Consider the following 19,444-nt stretch of genomic DNA (forward strand, 5'->3'; position numbering starts at 1 on the left):
TATTCCTCTTCCCGTCTTTCTCTCTCTCTTTTCCCAAGTGTGTGATTTATACTCAATATATAGCCGCATTTATTTGAAGTAGATATGTTTTGTAGCTTATACATGTCTTTACTGTCACTTTTGATCAAATTTATGCGTCCTTATAGGTTTAAAAACTTTGCATTTGGGTTTCAAGCTTGACGTTTTTCTTCCTCCAGACTAAAGACACACATGCATATAATTATGGGCAACACAAATATTTCTAATCAGTTGTTTTCCAGAAACAATTTGCTTTTATACAGCAATTACTGCATTGTTTCTTGACTGCAAGTCCAGAAATGAACGATGATGATAAGTTCGGATAAACTGTCGGTGCAGTGTTTTGGAGACAGACGTCACTCACATTTAACCAGACAAGCCGATCACTTTATCTTTTAGAGATAAACAGTTTATACACACACACACACACACACACACACACACACACACACACACACACACACACACACACACACACACACACACACACACACACACACACACACACACACACACACATTTCAGGAATTGTCTTAGTGACTTTTGATATAACTGTGCAGCCATTTTAATTGCACTCTGATGAGAGAGATATTGGTGAAACATTCCTCTGCACCCTCCACCTGTTTCCCTAATGACAGCAAAGACGCTGCTGAGGGGAGGGGACTTGAAGTCTGCAGCAGTTTTAGACAGGTGGTTACGTCTAGTTTGTCTCCTAATGTGTAGCATTAAGTGCTGTTGATTTAACCTTATGTGCTCACATGTTTGTTTACAGAGCATTTCTGAACTCAGGGTTCAGGTTTGAGTGGATTGAGTAGTAATTCATTTCAGTATGGTGCAAAAGAATGCCTTTAATTGGCTAATTTTATTGAGAGCAATTATATGAACGGCCTTTCACTGATAAAGTCGACAACGTGTAAACTTATTTCATTTATTAAATGGTTTAAGAATAACTTTTTAGTAATGGGTGGGATTCACACCGATTGAAATCCAGTGACACATTATACACATTATGTCAAAAAGAGGCCCAATTTTGACACTAAAATGTTTAGGTTCAGTAGTTTTTATTTATTTATTGAGAGAGAAGATTATTATTGTTTACAAAGATAAAAAAACAGTATTATTTATTTTATATATAATTTAGAATTAAAATAAAATTCTGCTTGTGTGGTAAATTTTTAAGGATTCTTTCAACAGAAAATGAGAAAAAACAACATTTATTTGTAAGGAATATTTTGTAACATAAATGACTTAACTAAATCCTTGCTGAATAAACATTCTTTTCTTTATACAAATAATTTAAGAAATCATAATGATATGATTTCAAATCATAATTAAATGTATATTTACATGCTATTTGTACATGTGTATATATACTGTATATAGCTCATGCTTTTTATCCCAAATAAAATGTGTTGATTTATTTGTGATTGATGTCAATTTGTTCAAATTGATGCGGTTTATTAGATGACAAAGTGAGGAATGAAAACAGCTAAAAGGGGGAACGGGATCTGAAATGTCTGGATTGAAACTCGAATCTGTGTGTTGGAATTTAAGATAACCATTAGTCCAATGAGTGCTTTTTTGTACACTTAATAGCACCAATGTCTAGTTGTAGCAACAAGCAACTAAATCTTGTTGCAACAAAATCCATTCCCCATTTGTTTATCAGCACAGAGCAGCATGTTCACTTGATTTCAGTTAATTTCTCCATCTTGTTTTTCAATCTCATTGCTCACAGTTCTTCAGCTTCTCATGCTGAAGTTGCATTTGGTAATGTGACATGTTTTCTCATCACAGCTGTTTTAGTCCGAGGACAGGGACGTATGTATTGTCACTAATTAAAGTGGGATTTTATAGCCCCCCTACAGAGGTGATGAACTCATATCTGCGTCTGGCCCGTATGAAACACAAGCCCTTGGCTGGATTAAGGGGCTTTCTGGGGTGGAAGATGATCGACAGATGATGTACTCCTCATGTCTCGAACCAGCCAGCCCCTCGAACGCTCTGAATGCTGACCGCGGTCACTGAGGAATGCAGCATGGCCTTGTATTTAGGGTCTTGGCCGTGACAAAAGTGGGTCACTCACTGTGGGTTATCAGGTTAACTGGATCAAACTTGTAATTTTACAGTTGAATCCAGTTCAAAAATGTGTTCATTAGTTTCTGTATGTTTAGTGCACTGAGAGGTGCATGACATCAGGGAATGTTTACATATCCCAGCAGAGTTTGATGCGGAAACACCTTTTGTCTTTTATATCTTATCTTTCTACTATCATTTGTCCAGTTTTACTCATCTGACTGAATCCTTTCGCCAACAGACTGTGCGTTTAGGAAATGAGTCTTGGTCATTAGGTGGATTAGTCATCTCTAAAAGCCTTTAGTAGACCCTCTTAAGAGGCTATATAACATCCAATTACATGGCTGTAAATCTGGCTCCCATCTTGGCTCACTGGCATCCCTGCAACACTGCAGTTCGCCAGCTCACAAACCAGTAACGTACAGTGTTACTTTCCTCTGGAGCCCAGTGACAGGGATTAATTCTCCCATCAGAAACCTTTATTTCTCTCCATTGAGCTCATTTGGATTCCGAGGAGATGCTTGAAATGGAATACTAGCATATACTCTTGCATGCTTCGTGGTATAGTTGGTATACTGCCACTGTTTAAAAAAAGTGCTATGTGATAAGTGTTTCAATCTGTTGTTTGCTACTTTTGTCACGGCCCTGTTTTTGCAAAATGAAAGAAGTAGATTCACACTCTTCATTCATATTGGTAGGCACTGTGCATTTGCAAAAGTTAATATTGATGAACTTTGTTGAATCGCTAATGTTACCCCATATTACCACCTCTTAATGAAAAGTAATAATTGTTTTGTCACTACATCTTATTGTCGTTTTGAACTTCATCCAATTCAGAGTGGTGCCATTAGTCATCTGAGAAATAAATGATTATTTTTGTATTTTTAATAAAAAATGTGTATAAAGATGACTTAACTTTCAGCAACTGATCAATAACGAGAGTTTAGAAAGACATGATAAAAATTATGGCTAATATTTAGTCTATCAATGTCTGCTTATTATAACTGAATTTGGGCTTGTTTTTACATAAAGTGGGGGAAAAATAACTTAATGACTCAAGTTACTTATTTTAGACCTTTTTTGTGAGATCTGGAAGCACTTCATATTACTTCTGGTTTGAAACTCAAATTGAGCACATTACTCTGGTATACACCAGTGTTTCTCAACCCACAAAAGCCTGATCAGTAAGGCTGAAGGACCTTTTTATTAGCTCTAAACCTGATATATGTTTCTCATACAGCTTAGCATTAGCATTAATGTTATTTATTTGCTATGTGTTGTGACAAACTTTGTGGCAAAAAAATGTGATCTTCACAAATTAGGGAAATATACAGAATGTTTTATGTTAAAAAATAGCCAAATGCAGTCAGGCATTGTTTTATATATATATATATAAAATAAAGATATGTGGTTTACTAATGTTTTGTGAAGTTACAAAGCTGAACGTAGCGCAAAAGTCTGTGGCAACTTTTTACACATAACTTTTTACATCTTAACTTTAAAGTAGTGCATATTTACATATATGAATAATTTTTTGAAGTGTATTTTATGTTTTTTACACAGCGAAAATAGCCTGTATTTGACCGGAATTCCAGAACTGTCAGCAAGCTCAATATCAAGATAGCGCGGTGAATGTTTATTTGTTTGTCAATGAATGGGACGCTAAATATCATTTTAGCTTTTATTAAGATTTTCCTAAATAAATAGGCAAGATTAAACCTGGTGTCCTCCATGATTCCTGTTCCTTCTGACAACAAAGCACTTGAATGCGATGGGCTCGTAATCACAACTTCAGAAGTGGGAAGCAGGACATTTTCGATAGCATGTGATTATCGACCGATACCAATCTGCGGCTGATTGATAGAAGAATCCCTACATTTTACATTTTGCATACTGCAAATATATCATGAGTAGCATTCTGAACATACCCAGAGTCTTAATTTTAGGGCAAACTGAAAGATATAATCAGTAATATGCATCTCTTCTCTGTAAACCAAACATTTAAATGTTTGAAATTTGCCCAGTAATAGTTCTGACAAATTTAAATGAACAATGTCTGGCAGTTCTGCTCTAATGGTGAAGCACTAATGGAGCAACAAATGGTTTCAGATCACTTTTCCCCAGCTGTCAGACCACTGTTGGTTTCTGTACAGGACATTAAGTTTGCTGTGTGTGCTTGCCTGAGCAATGTCAGCCTTTATGTGTATTTCTCAATGGAGATCTTCTCTCTTCGTCCTTCTCTTTTTTTGTCCTATGTTTAAACACCAATTTCCATCATGAGAATCATACCTAATTCTTCTGGAAGTATTGTCTAATTCCATGTGAGCAGAAGTGCATTGTGTAAGCTTGTCTTTAGACATTAACACTGAAAACAAAATGGGTAGAAACCTTTTTGTCTCAGACGTTCCTAGGGAATATCAATAATAATAGTTAAAAAGAAACTGCGAGAAACGCGTTGAATTAAATGTGAATTTTTAAACTACAAATAGACTGAAATAGTATTTTCTTGTAAAAGATGCCAGAGCTGTGGCGTGAGGCCTCAAAGCCAAACAAATTCACCTCTCTCAACTCCCTGTCTCTTTCTCCGTCTGCTTGTCCACTTCTGGTGCTTTTACGGAGCGTTCGTGGCATGAGGCTGCCCTCTGAAATGCTGTAACCTTACACTGGCACATTCTGCTGGTGGTTTGCTGCTCTCATTCCAACCATCTTGCCTATACAGGCACACACACACACACGCACGCGCACACACACACGCACATTTACGTTTTATATGCAGACACGAACACACAGTGGGACATGGCAAGTGGCCTTTCCATTCCTTACTTTCTCCTTCTACAATGCTCGCTATCCTTTTTTCTTAGTGTCCTATTGGTTTGCATGTTCTCTGCTCTGACACTTTAGGCACTGGTGCTGATATGGGCAATATGAGTTTGAATCTGTGACATTTCACAAATCTCTTTCCTGTTTCTTCTTCCCATCACTGACCTCTCTGTAAGGATATTGTGAAAGAAATATTTAATGTCATAATGGTATAGTAAGTGTAATTCTTCCACAGGCTCTGTGTGATAATGGGAAGGATGCGAAAAGTGTATGTTTTTAACATGAGATCTTCATAATGAAATGGTATGAGATTCTGAAACCGTAAAATACGATGCTGCAATAAAGATGTCTATATCACATACATGTCCATAGATGCACAATTGAAAAAAAAAAACAGTGCAGAAAGAGTGTCAGAACACATCCTGTGTGAACGGCACAGCTGTCGTGATTGGGGGGAGTTTAGTTGTTGTCCTGGTCCATTGTGACAGCACTGATGGAAGCTCCTGCAGCTTAGTGAAATGGAGAGCTGTCCTTCTGTGTGTGTGTGTGTGTGTGTGTGTGTGTGTGTGTGAGTTCATATGTATGTCTGTTGACCGGTCTCAGTTTCGTCCAGTTGCCGCTGTTCCTCCATCCCCGTACATGCCTACAGTCTGACATCAGTGGCATTTGAGAGAACGGCACCCTGGGTACAGCCTGTGTGTGCGTGTGTGCGTGTGTGTGTGTGTGTGTGTGTGCGCGCGTGTGTGTGTGTGCGCGCGTGTGTGTGTGTGTGTGTGCGCGCGCGTGTGTGTGTGTGTGTGTGTGGTCATGCTCGACTACTGCGCAGCTGAATAGACAGGCAGCTCCTGCATTAACAAACCACTGACCAAACACAAGTCTAGGCGTGTGTGTGTGTGTGTGTGAGAGAGAGAGGGCGACAGAAAAACCACAGAATAGAGCCACAGAATCCCTTTCCCTCTTTTATTTGTCCTTCCTGTGGCACAAAGTTTGTGACTGGTTGAAAAGAAATAGTTCAGCTATATGAAAATTGTTGTCATTTGCTAACCCTAATTTGTTTTAAAGTCACAATGGAGTCAAACTAGTCCTTTATGTTATAGTATATGTTATTAACCCTATATGTTATACATAAGTAACCCTGTTTTATTTCTAAATGCTTATTCTAGATCTTATTGTGAACAATTAATTAATTATTATGATGATAATGATGATATTTTTAAATAGTTTTGACCTTGTAATGTTTAATCAAAAACTGAACCTTCTGGACCCGCCTGTAAAAACTCTTGTTCATCTTCCTCCAGTTTTGAGTTCAGTGTTCATCTCAAAATCCAATCAACAACTGATGGATAGAACCAAGTCCCCATGCTACATTTTCTTTTCTTTTTTGATAATCTGTTACACTCGGATGATGAGCTTTCATTGCATCTTCAATATTTATTTTCTTCTGCGGAACAGAAAGTTAGACAGAATGTTCATGCTGCTCTTTCCATACAATGATACAATGAAATTGGCACAGGGTCTGTCAAGCTCCAAAAAAAACCATCACAAAAGTAGTCCATATGTCTTGTGTGCTATATTATGTTTTCTGAAGCTGTACAATAGCTTTGTGTGAGAAACAGACATATATATATGTAAATATATATATATATATCCTTTTGTGTTCCACAGATGAAAGTCATGGGTTTCAAAAACACAAAGATGAGAAAGTGATGATAGAATATATTTTGTACAGTCTGAAAAAGGCAGAGTCATTTGTAGGTTGATTTCTCAGATTTTTTTTTTTTTTACAAATCCTTTAAGTTTAGTTTTTGTTAATTTCCATGTCCTGACTTGGCCTAAAAACTTGTTTTTGTTAGTTTTTTCTAATAAAGTTTGGAACTTTAATTTCAGTTTTATTTACATTTTAATATAGAATTTTTTAATTTTAATTTTATTTCTTTATTTTTTTATTTTATTAACAGCTCAAAACTTCATATGCTTATGTTAAAAATTCATGCCTTATTGAAGGTTTGATTTTCTTGTGTGTCGAGCTTTCATGTAACTATTACACACCTCGATAAGACTTGATTCAAATGATCTCATTAGCATCGACTATGAGACTGAAGAACATTATTAAAAATAATTTATTCAGACGGCTATTGTCACTTTTTATATAGCTTGATTATTAATATAGCCCAGCATTTGACAAAATCCCTTTGAGGTTTTCTGTCTCTTAGCATTTGAGTTGAGAACCCCTGACTTAAACCAGTAAATGCTCAACCAATAGAATGATATTGAGCCGGATCTATCCATTTGTCTGATCAATGGCTAATGGCTTAAAAATTGCATACTTCACTTTTAAAGCTGTTAGGCGAATAACAAATGTTCTCTCTTCAAATGTTTCTCGTGTTTTTGTATTGAGATGGTGTGTGATTTGTGGATGTTCTTATTTTGAGATTATACTAATTTAAATCTTTTCTCTCTCTTTTTCAGATGTGTTCCAGTCTCTAATATCATTCTCTCAGAATCACCTGACCTCTCTGTTCGAGACCACGTACTCTTCCCTCATGTCGTCCATCTCTCCTCACATCGTCTGCCTCTTTACTGACCTATCTCGCTTCCTTCAGGGCACCGGCAATGTCTCCGTTGAAACCGCTGTGCACTGTTTCTTCGACAGTCTCTTCCCATTGGTCCACACTCGTATAGTCAATCCCGGCATGGCCGCGAGCATTGACGCAGATACTTCTGGTGACAACCAACTCGGCGACTGTCTCCGCATGACGAGGCAGGACGTTAACCCCTTTGGGTCGCACCCAAAAGTGATGGCAAAGGTACTTGCGGATGCATTGCGTGCAGGTCGGGTGCTCAGCTTGGCACTCGCAGTAGGGTCAGAGGTGATGAACATTACGGAGGCGGCGGAGTTATCAAAAGAGTGCACGCGTGCTCTAGTGCGCATGCAATACTGCTCTCATTGCCGTGGGCTCACCCTGATCCGGGCATGCAATGGCTACTGCCTCAACGTCATGCGCGGGTGCTTGGCCAGCCTCTCGGAGTTACACAACCCATGGAGACAGTACGTCACCGTGCTGCAGGATCTCTCACACATGGTCGTCGGAGCACACAACCTGGAGCTCGCTTTGCTGGGGATCAGAGGTCAAGTTGAGGAGGCCATTCTCTATGCTCAACTTCATGGGCCCACGGTAACTGCCACGGTGGGTATCAGTGTTCATAGTTTAATTTGTATCCTATAATAGGGCTGTGAAATTACAAACATTTTATTTTCGATTTTTGGCTTCCAAAGATTATGAAAACAAGATACTCAAGGGAAAACGATTATTGTGCTGCTTTACATCTAGCGAACCGTCTTTTCCTTCAGAACGGTGCACTTCATATATCGTTTCACAATACATCGCAGTACAAAAATGCAACCTGTATCGTGGATAGTGACAATCTGTATTGTGTATAGTTCTCCCAAAATGAAAATTACTGTGTGAGAAAAAAATTAAAGTTTACAGAGTTTTAGTGTAAGTACGACATTCCCTTCTGACACTTTGCTGACTCTATTCAGGCTGTGAGGATTCTTGTGTTTTGGAAGAGGCATTGGCTTTGGAGAGCACTTTGAAGGGAGGATGGGTTCTAATGCTTTCAAAGCTAGCTTGCTATTGTTAGCGTCTCTAAAATTGCCTACCCCTTAATTAGGTTTGCATAAAATTCTGAGTTTGCATTTCACTGAGGAATACTGAATCTGTTTTATGCTAGTTAGATAGTAAATACAAGCTTATCTTTACTATAGAACTACAATAACCATCATTTTCACACAGCGCACAGACCTCACTCATGATTTCTCTCAACATGGGGACAGGAGAGGTGTCAGTCAATAAATAGGAAAATTAAGTAACTTGCGTTTCTTTTTTGAACAAAGTAACTGAGAATTTTTTTGCAAATTTAAAAAGTAATGTGGTACTTACTTTCCTCATTACTTGGAGAAAAAGTAATCTGATTACATAACTTGCTTTACTTGTAATGCATTTCCCCCAAAACTTGCTGTAAGGCTGTTGTATTTAATCTTAGCAGGCATTTTTTGCAGAAATCTGAAATCTCATGGAAATCCTGAAAGTTCAGGCACGTTCACTACTTCTGTGAGATTCTTCTTGTGCCATGTGTCTGAACAAAGTGTCTCTTAGGCTGCTGTTATCTTGTAGTGTCTGAATGAGGGTCTGGAAATCGGAACTTTTTTGGCAGAATTTTGTTTGTACATTTGTCACTGACACACATACACACACAAGCTCTTAGCTTTAAACTTTGTCCATTTATCACACGTTAAGTCAAACTAACATTTACTCACACTTCAAAGCCACTTCATGGGATTGGAAAGACCTAGCCAAAGTGAACCCAGTCACTTTATTGTGAAATGCTTTTAAACGTGACACTCTATTAGAATACTGGCATTATACTCTCTGCCAGTGTGTTTATTTTGAAGCTGTTAAAGATTGGTTTGCTTTAAGGACAGAATGTTCTTGCTTAACTGAATTCCGATGATGGCTTTGGCTGTGTTGGAAATGAAATACTAGTGAACTACTAACTTTGTGCAGAATGTATGTTGCCTGCTTCTTATTTTCCAAAACCTGAAACCGTATATAATATGCAATGATATAAACAATAATATGAGGAATTGTTAGTGCATTGCATGTTTTATTTTTGAAATCTGTAAATAAACAGTGACTCTTTTTTCAGTCCAATCAAATATGTCAAGAAAGAGATGTTTCAAAATCACGGCTGATATTACTTCCTGTTCATTTGTCATAATACAAATGATTATGTAATTTCCAGTTATTCTTCCTTAGCAGTGGTAGCTAAAAAAAAGGAGACTAAATGGCGAGGGATATGCAAGTAGGATAATTAGTTGGTACGATTCTAATCTCATTTTGAGGATTAGCGAGTAGCTTGCAAATGTTTAATTTGACGAATAATAGCTTCCATTTCATAATATGAAATCGACTTGAAAGAAGTCTCTTATGCTCACCAAGGCTGTGTTTATTTGATTAAAAACACAGTAAAAACAGTATTATTGTGAAAATATTATTGCAATTTAAAATAATTTTTGTATTTTAATAAATTTTTAAATGTAATGTATTCCTGTGATGGTAAAGCTGAAAGTTCAGCATCATTAATCCAGTCAGTGTCACATGATCCTGCAGAAATCATTCTAATATGATGGTTTGCTGCTCATTAAAAATTTATTATTATTATCAATGTTTAAAACAGTTGTGCTGCTTAATTATTTTGTGGAAACTGATAAAAAATAAAATAAAAAATACCTCAGGATCCTTTGATCAACATAAAGTTCAAAATAACATTTATTTATGTCTTTACTATCACTTTTGTTCAATTTAAAAGTTTTTTTCCCCCAACGTTTGTACATCATAAAGTGATTTTGTAGTCTTTCTAATCCGGTACTGAATGGATTTCTTTCAGCAAGTACAATTGCTTTTGGTATTCCAAATTATGTGGGGGATATAATCCTGCAATAAACGATGGAAAAAGCTTGGAGATTGTTTCTGGCAGGCCATTTCTGTTTCCTCTGCTGCTGTGTGTAAATCTCCACTGTTTTCTTTACACTAAGCAATGAGTTCGAGAGAAAATAGTGAGACTGTAACCCACAGGACTATCCTGATAACAGACTCTATTACCCACAATCCTCTGCTTGTATTATGTCTTAGTGCTTTTATCTCCTGATTAAGCTGTATTCAATTCTGTCAAAATAATGCATAGCATTTCTCTGCCTCTCTCGTTTTTGTATTCTCCTTCCAAAGATCATAAACTGTAGACTTCTCCGCTCTCTGCAAATGTGTGTGTGTGAAGCTGAGATGTTATTAGACGAATTATAGCAATGGTTTGATTTTCACTGGGATACTTTCCCAAACGGATTGCGGTTGGCATGCCGTCCCATCATGTGTGCTGCCTGAGAGGGCATGCTGAGTGTGTAGTGTGTGTGTGCTTTCTGGGATCAGGTTTTAGAGGTCTGTCGAGACACTGTAGGTGCTGACAGCGCTGGCTGCCCTCTTGCATGTCTGAAAGACTTCTATTGACCAGCACTGTAAGACTGGGACTAGGGGGGAGAGAGAGAGAGAGAGAGAGAGTGAGAGAGTGAGAGAGAGAGAGAGAGAGAGAGTGAGAGAGAGAGAGAGAGAGAGAGAGAGAGAGAGAGAGAGAGAGAGAGTGAATCGAGAAATTTTTAAAAGAGGACTGGGGTGTCTTTTGACATCTTTGTGGTCTTAGTGTGTGTGGTTTTAAATCCCTTAAGATCAGGTGTCATACACATGTACCATGCTAGGCTGTGATACCAGCTGAACTTGGGTAATGACGTTTATGTGTCTGTGTTTTGCATGCAATGCACATTCCTTTCATTGTCTTTTTAAATACTGGACAGTCAGTGCTGGTTATATAATTAGAGATTGCACCTTTCCCCTATTGTTCCTTTTTTTCCTTTTTTTTTGGTTGTAAGAGGTCTTGCATATTTCTCCTGGCCAAGATCTGTATGACTCACAGGTAAAGTGACCAACCACGCAATATGTTTTTTTTTTTAAATGTAATGTATTCCCGACGTTTAGAGGTGGGTAAATCTGAAATATAATATAACCTTAAGACCCAAAGAGTTATATATACAGTAGGTGTGATCAAGGATATCTTGTTTACTTGCCACTAAATCTATGTTCACCCCACGGTAGGATTCAGCTGTCAATTCTGAAACCTCAAGACGTCTCACATATAGAAAGGCATATATATATATATATATATATATATATATATATATATATATAAATATATAAATTCCTTGCTATAAATGGGGAAAAGTTTAAGAGCTGAAAACCTCAGTCATTTTGTCTTTTTAACTCGTCTTTAAATTCTTTCTCTCCTGGTTTTTGTTTCCACATTCGGAGGGTTTTCATAGTGATTGTTGTATATTTCAACAGGTTTAAGGTCCATTAAGAATTCTACTGCTGAACGGAACGTTAGGATTTACACCGCAATGTTTTTTCCCAACTGGAGATGGAAAGGGATTGTAGCCGTGAGGTCAGAGTTCACCTGAGGTGTTGTGATGTCTCAATCTTGCTAGCTTGGAAGTAGACACTCTTTCATTGACCCGTAAGTGCTGTGTCTAAAAGAGGCTGCTGACAACTATGAGCGCATATCAGACAAAAACGAGAAAATTTAATAACTCATTATCCACCGTCCCAAGCAGTTAATGTGCTGCTCTACCTTATTTCCGCCGAGGTTTAACTGAGGGCTCTAATTACAGTCTTACACAGGAATTTTAATAGTAGCTTGTGCTTTTTAGATAATGGAAACAAGACCCCTGGGATTAGAAAAGATTTCCAAAGCCCAGAACATAGACAGCGATGAGAGAGGGGTCAGTAAAAGAGTCCTTCATCTCTCTCTCTTTCTCTCTCTCTCTCTCTCTCTCTCTCTCTCTCTCTCTCTCTCTCTCTCTCTCTCTCTCTCATTCTCTCTCTCTTTCTCTCTCATTTACCTAATTGCTTTATATTTCTCTTTACCTTTTGCTATTGTAGTATGAACATAGCAGAAAAGTATTATTTTATTTTAGTTTAAAGCTTAAATTGTGAACTTTGTAAAGAACACATATAGTAGTTATAATATTTATTTTCACCCCTTTAAGTGCTATATACTACCTTATGGCCTGAAATATAGTGTATAATATTTCTCTATTTTGTACCCACTATCCCTTAACTAATTCATTTCTCTGATGAGTGAAAAGTGAGGAATCAATAACCTCACCAAGTTTGCAACTCTCAGTGGAGCAATTTATTTTCTGTTCTGACGCAGAGAATGACTGTAGTGAAAGAGAAAGGCCCCCACTTATTTTTACTATTTTTCTTGTTTCTTTTTCTTGTGCAGTATTAGTCTCTCGTCGGTACCATATAATCATTCCTGTGAACACAAATTTATGGATACAGGAAATTATTATGTGCATTGATGCACTAGGACTTTATGGACTTAGGGTCCATTTGATATGAATAATTAGGAGGAAATGAGAATCTGTCTAGAAATATTTGGATTATAAATATGGGAGGAGATATTTTAGGAATATTTGAATTTAAACACTCAGTTGTGTTTGAGTTTGGGCCAGAAGAGTTTAATATTGGAATAGCGAAAGGGGTCTGGAAAGGTTGTGGTTTTGGGAATCGGGAGGAAAGAGGAATCCGATCATCTCTGATCATGATTTATGCAGTTCTTCGGTGACAACTATGGGTCACATGATATTTTATATAAATGCACTCTTTGTTAATATGCGACATTAGACAAGTGCTGTGAAGTTCAACAGCCAGGAGTGAAAGTGATCCATATTTGACAGAAACATATTTGTGTATATGCATTTTATTTTATTGACTGGACTGGACTAGACTGGACTGGACTTGACTTGACTTCAAGAAAATTATAACTTTAAACTCTATTTTAAAAGCTCCTGAGTCATGATACTGGTAAATGTAAGTAGGTTTGTTAACGCCAACCAAAATTGGACTGATTCAAACTTAACCAGTACTGTATCATAACACTATCCGTCAGATTTCTTCTATTTTTATAATTAAACAGAATTCAAGTACAAACAATTATGGCATACTTCAACAATCATACATATGTTTTCGTGTTGATACAGCACTTAAAAGAAAGAACAAAAGAGGAACAAAATGAAAGAAAAGAAAAAAAAGTAGGAGGGGGTGAAGGTCTTAGTCTAATAACATAAGATTGTAACATAACTGGATGAAGATGTTATGACAGAAGCATGACCTTTAGAAGAATATCCTTTTTTTGCTTTTTTTGGTCATGAACATTTTTCTGATTTGGTTTTCCAGTGCATCGTCTTTCAAAATGTTGTTTACATTGATGTTTTGGAGAGGCAGTAACATTAGATGCTTTCAACATCCGTTTGCTGGGAAACAAGATTGCAAATCATGTGTGAGTGATTATGAAGAACTGCAGAGAAACTCAAATATGCTGGTAAACAGAATATTTACAGTTTAGGGAGATCTGAGAGAAGAGTAGAGTAGAGGAGAGGGACGAGACGAGACGGGGAAAGTGAGCGTAACAGTCGCTGAGTCAGCCAGTCTGGGGTCACATACTTAGTACCCTTATGTGAGTAGAGAGAGAGAGAGAGAGAGAGAGAGAGAGAGAGGAGAGAGAGAGAGAGAGAGAGAGAGAGAGAGAGAGAGAGAGAGAGAGAGAGAGAGAGAGAGAGAGAGAGAGAGAGAGAGAGAGAGAGAGAGAGAGAGAGAGAGAGAGAGAGAGAGAGAGAGAGAGAGAGAGAGAGAGAGAGAGAGAGAGAGGGAGAGGGAGAGGGAGATGATTTAAATCTGGGAAGCTCTATGAGGTGGATCATATGTGTCCAGACCACAAACTTGGCTGAGACAGAGTGAAGAGAGAGGTCGAAAACGTATAGGAAACAAATACAGAGCTTCTAATTAGATCTTCCAGCAAAACAAAAAATGTTGGATGTGCCACAATTTGAGCCTCGCTGCTGATTTTGGTCTCTCCCTCTTTTCCTGAGGGTGTTGTGGGTTAGTATTTAATGATCCAGGCTGGTAACTGAAATTTATTGTGAAATAAAATCCAGATGATGCATGAAAAAAAAAATACTGTAGAAAGTATTAATTGGACAAGATTATTATAGAACAGCTTTTTGGGTGTTGCTGATGAATTGCCGATGCATATCTTCAATGAGTTCTGGTTGGTTTTATTGAGGTGAGGATCTCTCCTCACCTCAACCTCAACCTAACATTTTTGAAAAGTGAAGGAATAAGTCTGTCAAGCCTCTAAATATGGGTTTTATCATTGGTGCCACTGATTTACAGCACAAGTCAGTAGTTCCATGGGTCTGAAACTGTGACAAGGGTAGAATGCTTGCGGAGATGCAGAGTTCACAAACGGATCACACACACACAGATCATTAATCAGCTGATTGTGTATAGTGAGTATCAGCGTGGCAACTATGAAGCCAAACAAAGCAGCCAGAGAATCACAGTTCAAACACACACTCAAAGCCAGACCTACATGAAAAACATCTTGGAACTGGCTTCCCCTTCCATGCTGGCACAGCCACGGGCCTCATTCAGAACACTGTTTAATTCAACACCACTGAGACGTACTGTGATGTTATTCAAACAGCGCTGACATTTCTGCATTTCCTCTTTTAAGATGTGAAGAGAGCATTAGATGTGTTTTTAAAATGTAAATACAGTTGGAATGTATCAGTGGTAGGGTGACCAGATTTCTCGGAGTGGAATACGGGACAGATACAGAACGCATGCGTATAGAGGGAATGCACGTGACGTCACCGTTGGCCGGAGTGACTGCAGTTACGCCCACAAGTGGCAAAAAGACTGAGCGGCAGCATTGGTTTTCAGTGTGAATGCTGCGGAAAAACACACAAAACGCGTCTAAAACGGGAAAGAGCTTTGAGACTGACTGTACAACTAGATTTGACAAGAAATATGAGGAATATTTTTACAGACTACCTAAAGCTACAGAACAGAGAAGCAAATAGATCGCTACAATTCATAGAAACAGCTGGACTCCAGGCAGTGAAAGGTGGATTTGCAGTTATCATTTTTGTGTCAATATGCTGAATTTAGTGGTAAAATCATTCTCTATGTATTGTATTGTTATATATTGCAGTGACAACTCATCAATCAAATATTTACCACTGTATATTCTGTATAATTTGATATTTTTAAATAAACACTGACAAAAAACTATACAAGTTTTAAGTCTCTAGACGATATGATGATATATATAACATTGATAAGTGATCACCTGGATTTAGACCTGCCTATTTTGTATTTATATAAAGCATTCACAGGCAAATTTGCTGTATGTATTTCCCTGGTGTCGAAATCAGGCACATATAAATGTCAGGACGATTCCTGGCTGCATGTTAATATCCATGGATCACTGGATCTTTAGTAAGTTGTAAGGAACACTATATTGAGTCCAATCTTTAGTTTAAACTGATAATCGTTTGTTTTACTTGCGTTTTCGCAGTTTCCTCTATTAAATCCAGTCACGCAGCTGCTCTTCTGCCACTCAGTCCGGCTGAGGGGGCGTGTTCCGGCGGGAAAGTGACGTTAATGCATTCCCTCTATTAATGCGTCTTACATGCGCTTCATTAGGCACACTAGCAAACACACACAAGGTCTCTCCCTCTCTGTCATGCCCGCGCTACACGGTTTGAACGTAACATATATATTCACTTAGCCTTTCGGAAACGAAACCTATTATATATAAAAAATATATATATATTAACGATGAAATAAGGGACAAAACATGATTTTTTCAGAATAAGTCGGGAGACTAAAATTAGAGTGGAAATACGGGGCTGTCCCGGGAAAAACGGGACGTCTGGTCACCCTAATCAGTGGTGTTCTAATGGCCTATTATAGACCTTATGTAGCTCCGCCCCTTTTCAGCTCTGCACTCGTTGTGTTCTGTCTTCCATTTTGTAATTCCACAGCATGAAGGCAAGATTTTACGGATTTATGAATGAACTGCTTGTTTTAAATTCTTCCCGGTCTACTGACATTTGTTATGACATCCGCTTCAAACATTACAATGCTCATGATAACTTTATTTAACTCTACAATCAGTAAATCCACATCACCAGCTAATTACTCTTCGACAGCGATGCCATAGATACAGTATATACAGAGCTACCACAAAAACGGAAGTTCAGAGACAAAATTCTAAAGATGGCGGTGCTTGTTTCTCTGCCACATAAGGTCTATAGCATAATTAATTTCATCTGTGACTTCCTAAAGTAAATGTTTCTTTGTTTTGTGCAGCAGAAACATTAATCTTCCTCATGTCGATGACTTTTACTGTCTGCCTATTGCCACCTGGTTTAGATCAGACTTTCGATTACTGAAAATTATCCTATTGTTCTATCGTCAAATTATTGTATCTATCGGTACTGTCTGGCGGTCTAAGTCTCCGTCCGTCCGTCCGTCCATCCATCCATCCATCCATCCAGTCTAACATTCAATCTAAAGAGTTTTCTATCTATTTAGACATTTAGACAGAACTTGAGAACTGGGCTTAGAATTAGTTTGTAAAACCGTAATGTTTGAGCCCTATTACCCAGAACTGAATTTGGCGCAAAAGAGCACTGAGAAAGTAATGCTGCCCCTGGAGCGGATTCTTAAATGAACAAACTTCATTACACACCAACACCACACCATATAACTCAATACTCCACTAGACTTATACAAACATGACAATTGAAGGATGCTCAATCAGGACAGTGCTCTGAAAGAGATATTGTTTTTTTGAGCGGTAGGCACATATAAAGATCACATGCCTTAAATTGGCCTTCCTCATTGCAAACTGTAGTAAAACTGCAGCCAAATGTGGAGAACCAACCACAAAAACACAGCCAGCCTTTAACTCAAGGCCAGGCGCTCACAGATCCCGCATGTGTCTTCCTCTGAGACTCATGGGATAAAGCACTGTTCAGACCCCATCTAATCACAGCCAGAATGTTTCACACACTGGCATTTCACAGATATTACAAGGATGGACAGGTGCACACACACTCGCCAGACAAGAGCAAACCTCTGCTTTCAACAGTAGGTAATTGAGTAACAGTTGACCAGTGGAATGGCCCATTGTGCTTAACGTCACAGATCAGGGTGTCGCTGAGGTCAGTTCTGCCTTTCTTTCACATATGCTCACGTGTGTCATGCCTATTTTCACATGCTTTTGAGTCTTATTAAAAGTCTGGTTTTTGTTTAACCCATTCGGACCCTGCATCCATTACAATGGACATCACATGTCAGCCCCATTTTTTTTTTACTTCTGGAGCATTTCACCTAGTTTAAAGCCTGCAGTCCATGAGATTGGACGTTTGTCATCCAATCAAATGGCAGTAAAGCCCTGCATGTAGTAATTATTAAAAAAACACTACATTGAAGAGAAGCATGGCAGCACTTCACTCCAAACACAGAAGCAAGCAACATTTTCTATGGTTTTATTTACATTTTTTATATATTTTTGCCAGTATTTCATAGTTTGTATGAAAAATAGAAAGGTTGAATTTATTATTTAAAGTTAAAAATCGATTGTAGAATTGCACGTTTTAAATCAGGATTTTTTCAAATGTGTCTGTCCATTAGAATGGACAGTGGGTTCAAAAGCCTGTTACTGAAATCACATGTCCAGTAATGCTGCTTGAAATTTCTTATATATAAAAAAAATCTATATCACAGTACCAAGACATTTTTGAAACTTTTTCATATGCAGAATATATAGTTCATGAAGTGCTTGAACATATAGATGATGGAAATATCTGAGATGTTGACTTTATGTGGAGTGATGAGGAAGATGGAGATGTAAGAAAAATATCCTTATTTAAAACTTTATAAAGTAAAATAACTAGCTTCAAGCCAAACGAACATACGGATTTGAATTAAATCTAAAGCGCAACTTGAATATTAATATTTTTCATATTTTGTTTTATATAAAAAAAAATTATGGATAGATGCACTTTTATGATGGATAGATGCACTTTTATGAAGGATAGATGCACTTTTATGGACTTTCAAAACAGAAACAACCATTCACAGCCATTATAAAGCTTGGAAGAGCCAGGACATTTTTTAATATAACTCTGATTGTATTCGTCTGAAAGAAGAATGTCATATACACCTAGGATGGGTTGAGGGTGAGTAAATAATGGCCTAATTTAAATTTTTGGGTGAACTATCCCTTTAAAGGTATAGTTCACCCAAAAAATTATATTTGTCATCATCACTTACTCACCCTCATGTTGTTCCAAACCTGTATGAGTTTCTGCTGAACACAAAAGATATTTTAAAGAATGTTGGTAACAAGAAAGTGGACAGTAGCCATTGACTTCCATAGTATTTTTTTCCTACTATATGTAGCAGGGTGACTGAATCCTCTTAGGAGGATATCATTCACCTGTGCATAATTTATTAAGCCCCCTCCCCTTTCTTGTTATATAAGGGTGGTGTGGTGGCCACTTTGTATGCACCTTGGTATCGCCCACTTGACGTCATCTGTGGCTGCCGCAGGTATGTGATTTTATGGGGAAACTCGCGCTTTCTCGTCTTGTGCTGGCGGTTTATATGATTTTGTCTTGCTGTCAGGTTGTGACGGTAGGCTGTTTTGTTCCTGCTGCTGTGTGTTGGCTGCCCACTCCTCTCAGGTATGTGTAGCCTTTTCGTTCAATGGGAATAAATTGGCTGCGGTTGACAACTTGTGATTTAATATCTGCAGTGGCAACGATAGAACGTCATCTATATATACCTGAGTGAGAAGTATTATTATTTTATAGTGTGCGACTACGAAACAGGTTGTGAGCAGTATCTCCCCGTGGTATGTAAGATTATGGTTTTGGGTATTACTAACTTGTTGTTGTCTAACATTATCTTTCTGCTCGGCAGGCCCCCCTGCGTGTCTCTTGGGCTAATCATGGGAACCTTGTATCACTGATGACTTGTGATCGCGTATAATTACGACT

The 19,444-nt window shown here is 37.9% G+C and overlaps 1 protein-coding gene across 2 annotated transcripts in view; it reads left to right on the forward strand.

Annotated features, from left to right (window-relative positions):
* The window catches only part of gpc5c (glypican 5c), a 134,991-nt gene that overhangs the window by 25,035 nt on the left and 90,512 nt on the right, over nt 1-19,444 (forward strand). For both annotated transcript variants that reach the window (XM_077222346.1, XM_077222345.1), the window contains exon 3: nt 7,384-8,102. In XM_077222346.1, the coding sequence (XP_077078461.1) occupies nt 7,384-8,102 (719 nt within the window). The remainder of the gene's footprint in view (nt 1-7,383; nt 8,103-19,444) is intronic.

The sequence above is a fragment of the Siphateles boraxobius genome, unplaced genomic scaffold, assembly GCF_051911475.1.
Source record: "Siphateles boraxobius isolate OS27281-9 unplaced genomic scaffold, OSU_SipBor_1 86, whole genome shotgun sequence".
NCBI classification, from domain to species: domain Eukaryota; kingdom Metazoa; phylum Chordata; class Actinopteri; order Cypriniformes; family Leuciscidae; genus Siphateles; species Siphateles boraxobius.